The 15,962-nt window shown below is 40.8% G+C and overlaps 1 protein-coding gene across 1 annotated transcript in view; it reads right to left on the bottom strand.

The window, feature by feature from the left end:
- OSTF1 (osteoclast stimulating factor 1) overlaps positions 1 to 15,775 on the bottom strand; it is a 46,330-nt gene extending 30,555 nt beyond the window's left edge. The window contains exon 1 of the mRNA XM_033124128.1: positions 15,542 to 15,775. Within this exon, the coding sequence (XP_032980019.1) occupies positions 15,542 to 15,575 (34 nt within the window). The 5' untranslated portion in view covers positions 15,576 to 15,775. The remainder of the gene's footprint in view (positions 1 to 15,541) is intronic.
- Between the last annotated feature and the right edge of the window lie 187 nt (positions 15,776 to 15,962).

The raw sequence follows: 15,962 nt of genomic DNA, 5'->3' as shown, positions 1-15,962 counted from the left end.
CATGTCTCTTACTAAAGATCAAGGACAAAAAAAGTTTGAAATCCACTGCCCTAGACTATCTGATCAAAATGGGAATTTGCTATAAGATACTCTAAAGAATGAAAGTTACTATTTCCTCTACTTCGTGAATTTCAAAATTCAGCTAGAATATAAAAAATAATATTCTCCCATCTCCCCCAAAAGTAGATAGTTTATAACCAATTTTAGAGCTTTTAAAAAGAAAGAGGAGAATTATTTGAACATGGAAGAATCATGGAAAAATAAGAATTAACCCACACATCTAGTTCTCATACTTGTCCAAGAGAATGCAGGAAGTATTAACTTCTTAATTTACATTCTGTGTGTATGAGAGAAAAAAAGCGTCACCACCTTTGAACATTGTCAAAGTATTGAAAGTATTAATGTTATTTCTACTAGGCATATTGAAATTATTCCATTAAACATGCATGATGAAACAGGATGTTTTCTGCTCAAAACAAAACAGGAGGGGTCTATGTGATAATATCCAAGAGTCAAGGCTATCGTTTGATGGCTGGAGTGAAAGGAAACAGCTGTGCTCTGTTGGGCCCACACAGGGTTCCCCTGGGCTTTGTGGATTCCAACACTCATAAATGAGGTGGTTAGCTCAGAACAGGCTTCTTGGTGAAGCTATCTTTATTCACGTCATTCCACAAAAGCCCACTGCTCTTGCAAATAAAACACAAATAATCCTTGCAAAGACAATCATCATGTGAGCACAGCAATGTCCAAGAGTTTCCAATGTAAAGAATAAGTTTCTTCCCTCATCCTTATATTCTTGGATTAATTAAATCCAATCCAATGAATTCTATTTCATATATACCTTTAAAGGATATAACTAATAAAAAAGACTGTGAACAAAATATTTTCATCTCTCCTTACTCCAACACCACCTCTTTCATGCAGCTTTCCCTTATCCAATCCAGAAAAAAAAAAAAACAACTGAAGAATTTGAAACGTGTCTTGACTTCAGCTGCAGGCATGGCAGACTTGTTAGAAACAGTAGCCAGTGTGTTTTCTGACAAGAGGGTTCTATTTATTAACAGTGTGCCTTTCTTATCCATTTTTTTCCTTTGCTTATACTTTTCAGTGCCTTTCAGAAAACTTGGTTACTTTTACATCTTGAGGGGCCATAACTGCTATCATTTTTATTTCTTATCCACGATAAGCCAGAAAAGTTCCAAAGAACAGGGTTCAAAATTTCAAATGACATGTTCATTGCCAACTATGTCTTCACTGGCTAAAGATTAGAAAGGGGGCAATGGCCCGTAAAGACCCTTCATCCCAAGATGAACTGCTTCCAAAGTCAGTTTGAGGGGACCACAGGGATGAATGGAAGACAATTATTTCAGTCCTTGGAATTTAACTGAAAAATCATGCCAACCTTCTGCAAAAGGCAAGATGAGTCCAAGGGCCTGCCCATGACAGCAATACCTGCTTTTGTGCAACCTGAAAGCTAAGAATGGTTTGACATTTTTAAATGGTTAGGGTGAGGAATCAAAATGGGGGCGGGGAATCAAATGAATATTTCAAGATATAAAAATTATCTGAAATTCAAATTGAAGGATCCATAAATATTTACTGGAACACAGACAATATTTGCATACTGTCTGCATCGCACTACAATGGCAGAGTTGAGTAGTGGCAACAAAGACCACTTGCGACCCACAGATATGCTTATGTTTTAGTGTTATGTAGAAATGGTTGGTGGTAATACATACCCAATCAACTACACAAAACAAAAATATGCACAGAAGAAAAACTGGAAGGAAACAACATCAAAATGTCAATAGTTATCTCTGGGTGATTTTCTAAATTGTCTACAAAGAATAGGAATTCCATATATAAGCAGGAAAACATATTCATGTTTAATGCCCTTTGAAAGACAGCTTAAAAGTTATTTGTATGTTATGTATCAGCAGAGTTATTTTAATATGAGTCTTTTTTTGTCCTTGGTCTCCCTGAACTCATCACGGGGGGGAGGGGAGGGGGATGGTGGGATGGGGGCAGAATCGGTGAAGAGATAAGCAACTGCAATACCAAGTATGCTTACAAAAGTGAGACTACAGGGGACACATATGTAACACAGACAGTGAGGAGACTCTTAGGTCAGTGCAGGCTGGATTGGAAGTGGCGTCTACTTTGATTTTGGAAACAGCAGTTATCAACCCAAAGAGGGGCAGGGAGCAGGGTAAGGCAGACCCAGAATACAAAGCCGTATACAGACAGAGGGGCTGGACGCCACGAAAAGTTGTCCAGGAATGTCAAGTAGATCAATGTACCTGGAGCCTGGCAGAAGAAATAGTGAGAGATTGGGCCAGGGACAAGAACACAAATAGGGTAGACGTTTCTCAGTTTTTCTGAGACACACATTAAGAAATAATATTGCACATCAGGACCCAGGAAACATATAGACAGACATTCTCATAAAACTAAAAAATGGTCCACAGAAAATACTTTAAGTGACTCTGACATTTTCTGTTCTTATGTTGTATTCTACTTCTTTCTTTCCTTTCTTTCTTTCTTTCTTTCTTTCTTTCCTTCCTCCCTCCCTTCCTTCCTCCCTCCCTCCCTTCCTCCCTCCCTCCCTCCCTCCCTCCCTTCCTTTACTTCCTTCCTTCCTTCCTTTTTTAGGTGCTAGTCATTACTAACTGTACTGACTTCATGATCTACTCCTGGGTCACCACTCAGAGCTTGAAAAACCACTAGGCCAGAGTGTTTAATACATGAATGTGTATATCCAGGGTTTAGAAACCAAATGAAAAATCATCAAATTTAGATATCTGGTACTCTTGGCAATAATAAAATCTCAGAATATATTAAAAATGGTCCCTAAATTATTTTCATTTCAAAAGAATTTTTTAAAATTTGAGCAAATAATAAATGGACAAGCTTAAATTTCAGGCTTCATGAATGCCCAATTTCTTGGAAAATTACCATTGTACTTAGGAAATAAAAATTTGCAGCAACAGAAAAATGGCCTTGGTCTTAGCCCTTTTATGAAGACACATATTAGCAAGAAAACATGTTGATAAAAATGTCTCCATTATTTCAAACAGAACCCCTTTAAAACCAGATGCAGGGACAAAGATATACACTGTATCTAAGAAAAAGAAAAGTGAATCTCTAGACACATAACTGAGTTTAGGCTAGATTAAGGTGTTCACTTGAAGCTTACCTGAAGGACAGAGGGGACAAAATCTGTAGTGGAGGGCATTTTACTATTTCTAGTTAATACTAGAACTCTCGCATAATAATACGAAATCTGGGTGTGTGAGAAATATTATCAAACACAACAGGAAAAAGTAGTTAGAGAGCAAAGAATAAGCAATAAACTGAGCCCCTCTCAGTTCAGAAAACAAAAGGATTCACATTTTTTTCTGTAGCACATACCAGAGACTCCACAAAAGTCCTTATCAAAAATTATAACAGAACCAAACAGAGAGAAGTGGAAACCAACAAGATGCCTAAGACATTCGTTTCTTCCAAGATCATCTACTCACTAAGACAACAGACTTTAGAAATTGTTTTCTTAATTGCATCCTCTCTAACTCACACAGCAGTGCTCCTTCAAAAGGTTTACGAAGTGTTCCTAAGGGTCTCATTTCTATTATGAAAGTGGTGAGCCTTGTCTGGTAGCCTTGGAAATGTTGGACATGACACCTCCAGTGGGAACTACGCCCATTGGACATTCCAGAGCCAGGCCTGGCATCTTGCTGAAGGCTCAGCCCAGGCAGTGCAGGCAAGAGGACACCCCAGGGCATGAGTTCTTCCACCCAGCTTGCCTGATTCTGAAAGTCGAGATTGTTTATGGGAAGGAGAGCTAGACAGAAGTCTGGAGGGTCTGGGAAAACCCAAGGAGTCCAAGAGACTCCCAGAAAAGGTCAAAGAAATGTTCAGGTAATTTCCCCAAACCAGATCAGATTTTAGGAGAAGGAAGAGGGGCCCAAGAGAATCAAGTCCATAAAGAATGACAGAGAAGGCCCTCGAATTTCCCTAGAGAATGATAAAGGTCAGCAAATGAAAAGCTATGGTTTTTCTGGGGTTGTAATTAAAATAGGGTAATTACAGGGCCATTCTTACGAAAATGTCCCCTTTACTCAAGGCCTGTGCAGGAACTGAGGGGTCACACACTTAAACTGGGTGACTACCTTCAGCTACTCCAAGGCCCACGTCACCTTTCACGCCCATTCCTGAGGTGGCAAGTTGCTCATGACTTTTAACTCTTTTTCATATTAACGGGCACCCAGAAGATCATTTGTCTTTTTGTGAACATGGGATCATGTGTGGGGGAAGGCAAGAGATTGACATTGAAATTTGCCCTTAAACTTCTAGGAATATTTCAGGTTCCCTCCCAAACCCTTGAGCCTGCTGTTAGAGAAAAATTGAGAACTATTTGTTGTTTATGACAGTAAAAATAACCTCTACCCACAGGGACAGAAGAGGGAAAACTCAGCACTGTCTATGGCAGTGGCTTTCTACCAACAGGCAGCAGTCATCTAAAATTGCAGGTTTTCATAATAATTACTAGGAATTTGCCCTCCTTTGGTACCCACTGTCCAGCTGTAGAAGTAACCCATCTTTTCTTGTCATCTGTCCTAACAAATTACAGTTCTTTAACTATGGTTTTAAAGATAGTCAGTGGAAAATTAATATTCAACAGCACCATAATAGTTTTTAACTATGAACAGAATTTTTTTGTTTCATTCTAAAGTTTTAGCAATAAAACTTATACCCATCAGTACAATTCTATGTTATTAAAATTGTAATTATATCAGAATCCGTATAAGTATATAAATGGTTTCTTTAAAAAAAAAAAAAAGAGGCTTTTGTTTTCTTGTGTGAGAACTACATTAACTGACAACGATGAGTAGGCTGAGAACCAATTTCTTGCAGGAAGAATCATCCCTCTTCCAGAGAGAAGCACTGAAAACCCTCCTTCCTGGAATAAAATAATTTGTAAAACACAGGGTCTGAATTTGAATCCATGGCTTAAAACGGTTACCTCTAAAAAAGACAGGAAAAAAATATCAAAGAAAGGAGGATTCTGGACAATATTTTGCACAGAGTTCATTTCTAAAAACTAGCTAAAGATATATTCTTAGATCTCAAATCTTTGGAGTTAATGTTACCAAGTTATAATTAGCCATACTAAGTAAAATAAGTCAGACGGAAAAAGTTGAGAACCATATGATTTCATTCATATGTAGGATATAAAATTGAAAGCAACAAATGAACAAGACAAGCAAATAAACAAAAATTCATAGACACAAACAACAGTTTAATGGTTACCAGAGGGAAAGGGAAGGTGGCAGGAAAGGGTAAAGGGGGGGGTCAAATGTATGGTGACAGAAGATTTGACTTTAGCTGGTGAATACACAATGAAATGTACAGATGATGTATTATGTAAGTGTACACTTGAAACCTATGTAATTTTATTAACCAGTGCCACCCCAATAAATTTAATAAAAAATAAAGACAAACATAAACAATAAATCATTTAAAAAAAACTTATTTCTATTAAAATAAAGTTATAATTAGCTTTTTTCAAACTTAAAATCCTCAACATCTCAAAGGCCACTCATGAATGACCACATTTTGCAAGGGTCTCCTCGTCCGTGCATGTAGGGTCCAGACACATTTCTACATGGCCACCCCAATGTTCTCTTCCTCTAAGCAGCTGCAAAAACAAAACAAAACAAAAAACAACAACAAAAACAAAACAACTCCGCTGCTCTGTGTAGCTAGAGCCTAAGTAAAATCAGATCAGACCTAATTATGATTATGTCCCGACCCTAAAACTCTTTGCATCCTTTCCTCTCTCTCCCTATTTGTCATAGAAATCTGGGCTTATGAAAAGCCCTTAAAGTATTTAATTCCTCCATATGTTTGCATTCACGTGGCACTGAACACTGAAAATGTTCCAGGATTCTATGGGGTAGCCGGTTGCTCTGTTGGTTAGAGCGCAGTGCTCATAACACCAAGGTCCAGTGAGCTGCACCAGCCACAATTGGATTGAAAACAACGACTTGACTTGGAGCTGATGGGTCCTGGAAAAACACACTGTTCCCCAATATTCCCCAATAAAAATTAAGAACAAAAAGAGTATTACAAAAAAAAAAAGAAAATGTTCCAGGATTCTATAAGAAGCAGAATTATTGAAAAGTCAGTCTAAGGCAATAAAAATTTGGAATCAGATTTAGAATCAAGTGAAGACACAGGCCCAGAGAGGTTTAGGGACTGACTTGTCAAAGTGATCTAGCAAGTTAATAAAAAAAAAATTGTGGCCAGAACTTCACCCTGAAGGTAACGTTCATTGCCCGTTAGTATTTGTATAATTCTGCCTCCTCCTCCCAATCACAGCTTAGTCCTAGAATACCCACTGTACCAGCCCGTCTTTACGCCTCAAGTCCTATCGTTAAGAGTACAGTAGTCCCCTTATCTATGGGGGGATCCGTTTCAAGACCCCTAGTGGATGCCTGAAACCACAGATAGCACTGAACCCTATATACTCCATGTTACGTTTTTTCCTACAAATGCAAACCTTTTCACTTAAAGGAAGCACTGCTCTTTGGCATATCCAAATCACCAGCATCACTACTCTTGTGCTTTGGGGCCATTATTAAGTAAAATGAAGGTTATCGAACATGAACACTGTGATACCAAGGCAGCCGATCTGCTAACCGAGAAGGCGCCTCACGGGTGGGTAACATATACAGCGTGGATACCAAGGAAAAAGGGATGATTCACATCCCAGGGAGGACAGTGTAAGATTTCATCACATTACTCAGAACTGTGCACAATCAATAACTTATGGCTTATTTCGGTAATTTTCCATTTAATGTTATCAGACTGTGGGTAACTGAAATCATGAAAAGTGAAATCATGGAGAAGGAGGAACTGTAGTTCATTTGTAAAGAGAATCCCTTGAAGGAAATGAAGCTTGCTTTGAGCTTATCTTATTTTTTTACTCTAAGCACCTTTGGGAAAGGGATTATGATCAATGAATGATTGGTTTAACACGGAAGGTGAATGTGTTCATCAGATGTGAAGCAATGAGTGAGTTTGTTCTCAGAGACCTACGGAATTGAGATCAGAGGAAACCAAGTTCCAAGTGATGTCAGAGAAGAACAAGATGGTCTGTGGCGTGGTCCTGACTGAGATGTTGTTGTAAGGCTCTCTGAGCACATGGCGCTGATCACCTGAGGTGCCATAATCAAAGCTCAAACAAGTGGCTCTGGAATTTAGGTCTGCCTAAGGTGAGGTGTGAAGAAGGCAGGGCACCCAGGGGTAAATCCATCCGATAGCTGCCACAGACCCAGGCCAATCTTAGAGTCATAGTACATCTGAAAGGCACAGGTGTGAGCAAAAGGTCTAAAAGATATGCGGCATGCATCCCAGCAGGGAAAAAGCCAGCCAACGGCAAGGGTTCGGGCAGACCAAGAAGCAGATATCTCAGTCCAGTCAATAAGAGCGTGTCAGAAGAGATATGAAGACATCAGAGAGACCCAGTACCAACCAAGAATTGGAAAATGGGCGGGAACCCATTGTGGTGAACAGAGCTTCTACCAAGCCAGTGGCAAGTCTTAGGAACCCTTTAGAGCCCCAATATTTAGGTATTAGCCCCAGAATTGGTTTTTGAGAGTGGGAAGGCGTTAGGCAAGGGTCAGAAGCAGCCCTGTGAATGGGACAGGCTAGGCTCCTTGAAAGAGGAAGTGGGCAGTCACCGGAAGTGGCGACTCCTCCTTCACATTTCACCTTAACATAGGCCCAGGTGCTCGCTGGCAGTTCTTGGACGACTCAGATTTAGAACCTGAGTGCAGAGGAATGAAAAAGATGACTGATTCTCCAAAAGAAAAATAAAGTTGAAAACAATTTCAAGTTTGGCACACCATTCAGAAAACGAAATTTGGAGGGAACAGTTTCTGTTGCAACATTTCACAGCCAGTTTCCTTGCAACATTTCACAGCCAGTTTCCAAAACCAGTGAGAATACCTTCAGTTTAGGTCCTCCCTGGGTTCCTGTTGGCAAACTTGCACTGACTCATCAAAACAAGAGGCCCCCAAAGCAGCCAGAAAACCCCGTAAACCTGGGTAGACAACATTTTAGATAGAGTCATAAGAGTCTGGTTTTCAAGCAAGGAAATATGAGACTCTGCGGAATCTTCCAAATCTGGAGTCTGAGATACCTGTCAACTGTGCCAACAGGCTGGAGGGGCTTCTCTGAGCCTAGCCACTCTCACCATGCTCAGAGAGCTTGAATTTGGAGGTCTCCTCCCCACAAACATGAACTGGGTTAGGAGGTCCCTAGAAGACAGAGTCACTCCAGAATACTCTCCTGTGGAAGTCATTTATTTGTCTCACGCAAGTAAGTTGATTCAAGTCTTTCCTCCGCGATCAGGGAGGGAATCCGGGAGTACAACCCATGAGTTTCTCAGAACCTAGCAAAATCTCTAAAATGCAGGGCTGCCAGAAAGACTGCCGAGGCCCTTCTAGCAGGAAAAAACTGAGTTAATCCCTAGGTTCTTCCACAATTTGAACTCAAATTGAAAGAACCACACTGAGTATATTCTTTGGTCCCACAAATACAAAACCGAAGTAACTTACCAAATTCTAAGGGATGTTAACGAGTTTAAAAATCCCACGTTAATCAAAATGCACCAATACAAAACTCCCCCAACTCTTGCCCCAAGAGTAAGTTAAGGAATTTGCCTTGTGACTTTCTAAAAATTCTACAGATGCACAAACATCAAGTGGGAAATTACTGGCAAGAATGAATAAAAAGGAGGTGGCTACAGCTGTCCCACCAGAGACTTGTGTAAGTGACTTGAATCTGTGACCCTCTTTAACCCATGGATGCAAACTAAACACCCACAGCTACTGTTAACACTGACAAACGGATGTGCAGATACGTAAAGGACTGTTATGCAGACATTTAAATTCTCGATTTCTGTGTGAAGCAGTACTGTGTTCCACCGACTGCTACACTAAAATGGCGCTCGCTTTCATTTGGAACAAATTTCTCTGGCCCACAGTTCCATGCGTGCACACCAGTCTCCCTAGCTTCTCTTAGACAAGCTCAGCCCTATACAGTCGGGTAAACATGGATAGGAGGATATATCAAGCTATTTCTGCTCGAGTCAAATGACTTTTCCCCCTTTGCTGCCTACCAAATTCTTACTCAGCATTCAAGATCCTACTTAAATTTTCCCTCTTCCGTGACTCCTTCTCAGCTTTCTCAAGCTCCTTGCCTTGCACTTCCCAGCTCTCTGATCTCACTTTGAGAATATCTCCTATCACGTGCTTTGTAATTTTTCTGTTTAAAGCAAGTTCACACACTTTTGGTAGGAAGGTAAACTGGTAGAACCTCTTTGGAGAGTAGTTTGGGAATGTCTATGAAAATGACAAGGCACATTACCCTCTAACAATACAACAATCCCACCAGGACTGTCCCCTGTGGATTTATTCACACAGGTAAGCAACAAGGCTGTTATAACACTATTTGTTGTAACAAAAGAGTGGAAACAATCTAAATGCTTATTAATATGGGTTTGGTTAAATAAACACAGTAGAGTACCATGTGGTTGTTCAAAAGAACCAGGAAACTCTCTCAATACTGATATCTGAAATTTTTTCCCCAAACTCCTTTAATTTGTTTGATAGAGAATTTTTGTTTTTTCTAGCTTTGCGGTATGGTTGACAAATTGATAGAGAATCTTGACTTAACTAACATCAGGCCACTGAAAGGAGGTCTCTCTGTCTCTGATTCTCTGTCTCTCTCTGATATATTTTGTTTTCCCTGGGCATCAAGCAAATGGGGACAACTTTGGCAATGGTTTTCATCAGACATGAGGTATGAGGTAAAGGGGATCAAAATCTGCTACCCCAAAATATGCCACTTTGGCATAAGAATTTTGAGCTGAAGGCAACTGAGAAAAAGCAGACACAGGAAGAACTCATTGCCCTCTCCCTATCTGCCTAAAAGCAGGGCATAAACTCCCCTTGTGAAAGTATACCTCCTAACATGCCCACCCCCGCTATGTAAGAAAGAGGACAACAACTCTTACTACAGGAGATGAAAATGATACCTAGATAAGTCTATATAAACAAACCTTACTAAAATAACTCTTATCTTCTATTAGTTTCACCATACATTTACCTTCCCACAATTCACTCCCCCTAGAAGCCCATTTCCTTTGTCTGGTCCCTTCTCCACAATGTATCACCCTTTGTTAAAATGATATATAAGCTTTCAAGTCTAACCACTTCTTTGGGTTTTCACTTCTTTTCTGTATATCCCTTGTACACATAAAATTAAAAACATCAATTAAATTTGTATGACTTTTTCTCCTGTCAATCTGGGTCTGTTGTTTGTTTTGTTTTGGTTTGGTTTTTGGTTAGTTTAATTCACAGGACCCCGACAGAATCTAAAAGGGTAGATAAAAAGTCTCCTCTTCCCTTACAGAGACATGTCAGAAAAGCTAGTTACTAGTCACAATGAAGTCAAGCAGTGGTAACGTTGAAAACGTAAAAGGGAAGGACCTCATTATTTCCAAAAGGAACGCTGATGGACACTGCTCCAGCCTTTGCTACTTCATAATGAAGCTACAAGACGTGCCCAATCAGTCCTCCCCACCTTCTTCCAGACAAAGACTTTACTATGTATCAAGACTTTTTATGTATCTGTCATACACAAAAAGTTTAGTTGCTATGCAGTTACAAAGAAATAAAAGATTATGCTACTCTCAATAAGTGTCTAATAGTCAATACAGATCTAATGAAAGAGGAGAGTTATGCAAAGTACATGCAAAACTACAACTGTTTAAGTTAATGAAGGTGACTGCCCAAATAAAGTTCATCCAACCTAATAGAATCCTCACAGGTTTCTCTGCGCAAAACACACTGACTCTAGTTAAGGCTCATGTTCCATTCCCGGGTCATACCAACCACTTTCTACCTTTGAGACCTCAAGTAGTTTTCTTAACCTTACCAAGTCCTACTTCATCCATAAAAATGGGGATATTAGGATCCACCTTTTAGGGCAGTTAGAGTAATTAAATGAGATGCAGCATTTAAAGTTCTTGGCTCAGTGCCTGACACTTATTTAGGGTCAAATAAATGCCAACTAGTACTATCATCATCATTTTGTAATTTTCAAGATGTTTTTCAAACTTTATAAATGGAGCCCCACTGACTAATTCATTTATTCAGAGGGAAAAATTACACAAAAATTCAAATCGTCTCAGATGAAGACCTTTTTATTCTCAAAGGTGTTATATAAGCAGCGTATGTATGACATCTTTGAAGTTTATGATGTTTTTACTGTGTATACAAAAGAACCCAAAACACTGACATTTGCATCTTCAAAGTACCATGAATTTATTTTCACAAGAATTTATATTTCACAAGAAATATTTATGCTGTTTTACTTTCATCACCAAAATCAATAAGCCATTTAAAAGAATTGGTCCAGATCAGACATCAGGCTTCCAACTACAGTGGAGGGTTATCAAATCTGTTTAGAATGCAATAATTCTAATCTAAATCTCATTCAGTATCATTTAGTGAATCTTATATCAAGTCTCAGAATAAAGCCACTTTTTAAAAAAGTATTTGTGAGAACATAATTTGTTTTCTACACTCCAACAGACCAGGTGGGTTCACCCTAATTGAACTGCAAGGCTTTGGAGGGTGGCTGAAAGGAACAGAAGGGCTATGTGTGTAGAGCTGAGAGGCTGGACTAGTTCAGCAGAAGGTAAGGAGGGTTCCATAAAGAATGAGCTAAAGACCACAAAATTGTGACACAACCGACAGAGTACCATGGTGACATATCTAACAATTAGAGGGCAGAATTTCAATGACCAACCTTGAATGGCCAGAAATGACCCTACAAAAGAAGAAAAAAATCAGTAACCAAGGAAAGGTTAAAATATGATAGAACCGATTTTTCAAGCTGAACACAGGCAATACTACACAGACTATAGGAAACATATGCCACCAACAGCAAGGCACTTAAAACTGAAACTGAGACACCATTCTGAGGATAATTCACTGAAATTCAATAGATTTTTTTTTTTGAATAAAATAGATTTGAAGAAGAAGAAAAAAATATCCTGAGGAAACAGTGGTTATCACTAGATGATAAAGTAGGAATGGTTTTTATATATATTTTTATATATTTATTATTTTTCTATACTGCAACTTCCTAAATTTTCTATAATAAAAATATTATTTTATTTTTAATTATAATACAAGGTTTTTTTCAATAGGTAAGATCAGCCATCCAATTGTAGAAATAGGACAATCTAAGATATTATCTGTAGATACATAAATTCCCCCACCCCCTTTAGACTGAAGACACTCATGGCTGAGACCTTACTTCAGTGTTGCTTGGAACCCCGGTGTCTAACACAGGGCCTAAACTACAAGGGGCACGTATTAAGAAGTATTCAGCAAGTAAATTTTGATTGTGACCAGAATCCCAAACAAGGTGACCCCTGGTATAACCTCAGGAAGGAAATGAAGAGAATGCGAAGGAAATTAGGTTGGCAGAGCTTTCCCTCAAGCATCTGACCGGGCTTACCTAGGTAGCCTCCTTTGCAAAAAGGTCCCCTTGTGGGGTGCATGCCCATCACCCCGATAGCTACCTTAGCCCACATTATAGCTTACTGTCTCTTGCTATTAAAATCTTCCAGTAAGCCCTTTGTCCTGCCTAGCTCCCCTCCTTTTAGCGCTGCCTATGAATTGAGTCATGCTGTTCTGCCCAGATCTTGCTTCGCAGGAAGCTATAGGGACGACCACGATGATGTCCCACTTGTGTTCTTTGTAGAGATGACCAGTCCACTCCAACACTTCAAAGAGAACCATGGGAGAATCTCATCTCAGGGCTCAGTGCCATTAAAATCAGTCTTCTCCCAGCAAGTAATACATTGTAATTTTATGAACACTGGGAATTTGTAATTGAGCTTTTATCTCTCTGCTTAAAGCTGAGAGCCAAAACTACAGCCCTCCTTTAAGAATTCTGTAGGACCTTACCACATATGTATCTGAAAGCTAACTTTTCCTCCGATTTCCTCTTACTAGTTTTCCCTCCCTCAACACAACCGTGCTTTCTTTATCTGTTTTTACCCTCATTTGGGATGAGGCAGGATATAAATAAACGAAGAAACCAAAAATTAAATAAACCTCCCTACCCCCAATTCCAAGCTTGCTTCAGACATTTTCACCCATGTAGCTTGCCTGCAGGACAAGAGAGTAAAGCTCAGTACCACTCTCCTTGCTGCTACCAACCAGGCAGTGACTTTTATGTGCTTTTGTGATCATAAAGTCTGACTGAAGGCCAGAGGCACTTTCCTTTCTACTTCCTGCCCACCAGCTCTAAAATACACAAGACCGTGTGAATGGTTCACTGTGGGGTAAGGCTTCGTAGTTAAGAATCCAAATCCTGGAGCCAGACTACCTGGGTTCTAATAATCCTGCCTGCTCCTCCCCATCCATCTGCTGACCTTGGGCAAGTTATTCAATCTTTCTGTGCCTTGCCTTCATTTCCCGACCTGTACAATGGGAATAATAATGGTACTCACCTCACAGGGTTGTTGTAAGAAGTAAATGTGTTAATGAATTTAAAATGATTAGACCAGGACCTGGCACACAGTAAATGTGGGCCAGAACTCTAATAGGACAGTTCTGTTTTCAGTTAAACCAGGCCACACAAAGTTTCAAGTCTGACTGAAAGTAGTATTTCTCACCGTAAATTAGTAAATTGACAAAACGATTTCTATGGTGACCTTATTTGAGTTTGGATGTCATGTACAAATGAGGTGGACTCACAGCTCTCTCTAAACAGCAGTCATTTTCAACCATTTGCTCTCTGATTTGCTGAAAAGACGGAGAAAGCCGTAGTGTCAGACAACAAAAATGGTTCCTGGGAGCTTATACCCAACTGGTAACACCATGATCTTTAACCACATCTGTGTGTGCATGAGTACTCATATACACGAGTACTCATGTACACACTCGTGCACACACACATACACATCACTGTCAGTGCCCCTCCAGCCGCAGCACAGACACCACTTAATGTCTAGAGAGATGAAAAACCTCATGACATGCTTACTCTGTTTGGCTATCAAAGAACAACTCTGCTTTGCTGGATGCTTGAGGTTCTGATTTACATCTGAGTTTTGAAAGGGACCGCCTCCTACATATTTACTTAAAATGCAAATTCCTCATCAGATTCCACATGTAAAAAAGCACGGAGCCCAACTCAAACCACGCCCCATCTTTGCTTACAGCAGAGCCAAAATCCCAGCAATTTCCTCCACACCCCGCCCACCAAAATTGAAGTCCTCAGTGAATCACTGTTCCATATATGTGAGTATGTACATAATTTTCAAATAAAATGACTTGAAACTGAGAATGTATGAGGGCAAAAAAAGAAAACTGAAAAATCATGAAAGTTGTAGTATTTGACTAAAGTTTAGAAAAACCAAGGAAAAAAACCACTGAAACTCTATGCCTTGCAACCAAGGTTACTTCGAAATTTGATGTAAATGGATAAATTTCAGCCTTGCTGTACTAAAGTCACATGAGATTGGAAGAAAAAACCTGAGAGTATGTCAGGGCTGTTTATTTTCCATTCCCTACGTTTCCGCTAATTATCTACTAAAAGAACGCAAAGAGTTTGTTACAGTATTTCATTGAAATGCGTCAGTCCCCTTTAAGTTTTCGTGTCTCCCTATCACAGAAAATATTCTAAGAATAGAGTCAAAAATGAACCAAGACTATCGGCCCAGAAAATGGCTTTGAGGAACTTAGGAATCGCACCGTTTCCAGTTTAGCAGGCGAAATCCACTAGAAGAGTGGAGGCGCAGGACTGCGTAATAAAGTGACACTTCCGAATAGAAATAACCGAGATTGCTCTGCCGTAGCCTAGGTTCTTCTCGCCACTAAGTTTAGTACAGAGTTTTCTAAACGCGTTTCCCAAGATCCTGAGGTCAATTTCAAACGCTGTTCCTCTCAAAAGTCCCAAAGGAGACTCGCTCACCCACCCCACCCTGCAAGCAGCGCACTTCCCGTTTGCTCTGGCCGGTCAAGAACTCTAACTTGACAGATACACACTTGGGGGAAAAAAAAAAAAAAAAGAGGAAGTGGCTAAAAGACCATTTCAAGGCATTTATTTAATTTCTTTTTTAAAGGGAGATCAATGGCCCTGTCTTCCAGGAAAGCTTCAATGGGACGTAGCCATGACACCGGCTTGAAAGTGGCAGCGAATGTCAGTGTTGCAAAACTGAAGGAGACTCCTCTTTAAAAATAAACTTTTAAAAAATCCTCGAAATCCTCTTGCTATCCAAACGATTCCTTCCCTTTCGTGAACGCAACAAAGCTAACGACTCCCATTCTGATGGATCGGATCTCGACAGCGAGGCTCCGGGGCTGGGTACGTGCCTGGTCTGCACTGCCAAGTGGCATAGGAAGCGCAGGGCACCGAGGCGGTCAGGGGACCCGGCGAGCACCTCCCTTACCTGGTTTGACCGGTTTGGGTGGCGGCTTCGACATCTCGCTTCCTGGAGCAGCTGATCCTAAAGACCACGCACGAAAAGTCAACCCAACGCCCCGCCAACCGGCACCCCAAGTTTCTTTTTGTTTAGTCTGCAGTGGTGCGCCTTCAAGGACCTGCGCCCACCCTTGGCCGTCGCACCAGTGGACGCAGGCAGAGAGGCTCGGCGCAGTCCCGCCCCACCCCGCAGCCTCCCGAGGTGTCTAGAGCGCGCGACCCGGCCCACGAGGAAGTAGCCGCCGCTTTGCCAGCGCTAATTGGTTCCCTGGCTGGCAGCTGCGGCGCGGCGGGAGCGCGGGCGGCGCGCACGCCGGCGCGCGCGGTGGCGGAACCAGCGGGAGCCGAACCCGGACGCCGCGGGCTCGCGCCGGGGCCGTCCGGCCGCG

This window comes from Rhinolophus ferrumequinum, chromosome 12 (genome assembly GCF_004115265.2).
Source record: "Rhinolophus ferrumequinum isolate MPI-CBG mRhiFer1 chromosome 12, mRhiFer1_v1.p, whole genome shotgun sequence".
NCBI lineage: Eukaryota > Metazoa > Chordata > Mammalia > Chiroptera > Rhinolophidae > Rhinolophus > Rhinolophus ferrumequinum.
Note: the sequence above shows the minus strand (reverse complement) of the source record. Positions and strands in the feature narration are given on the sequence as shown.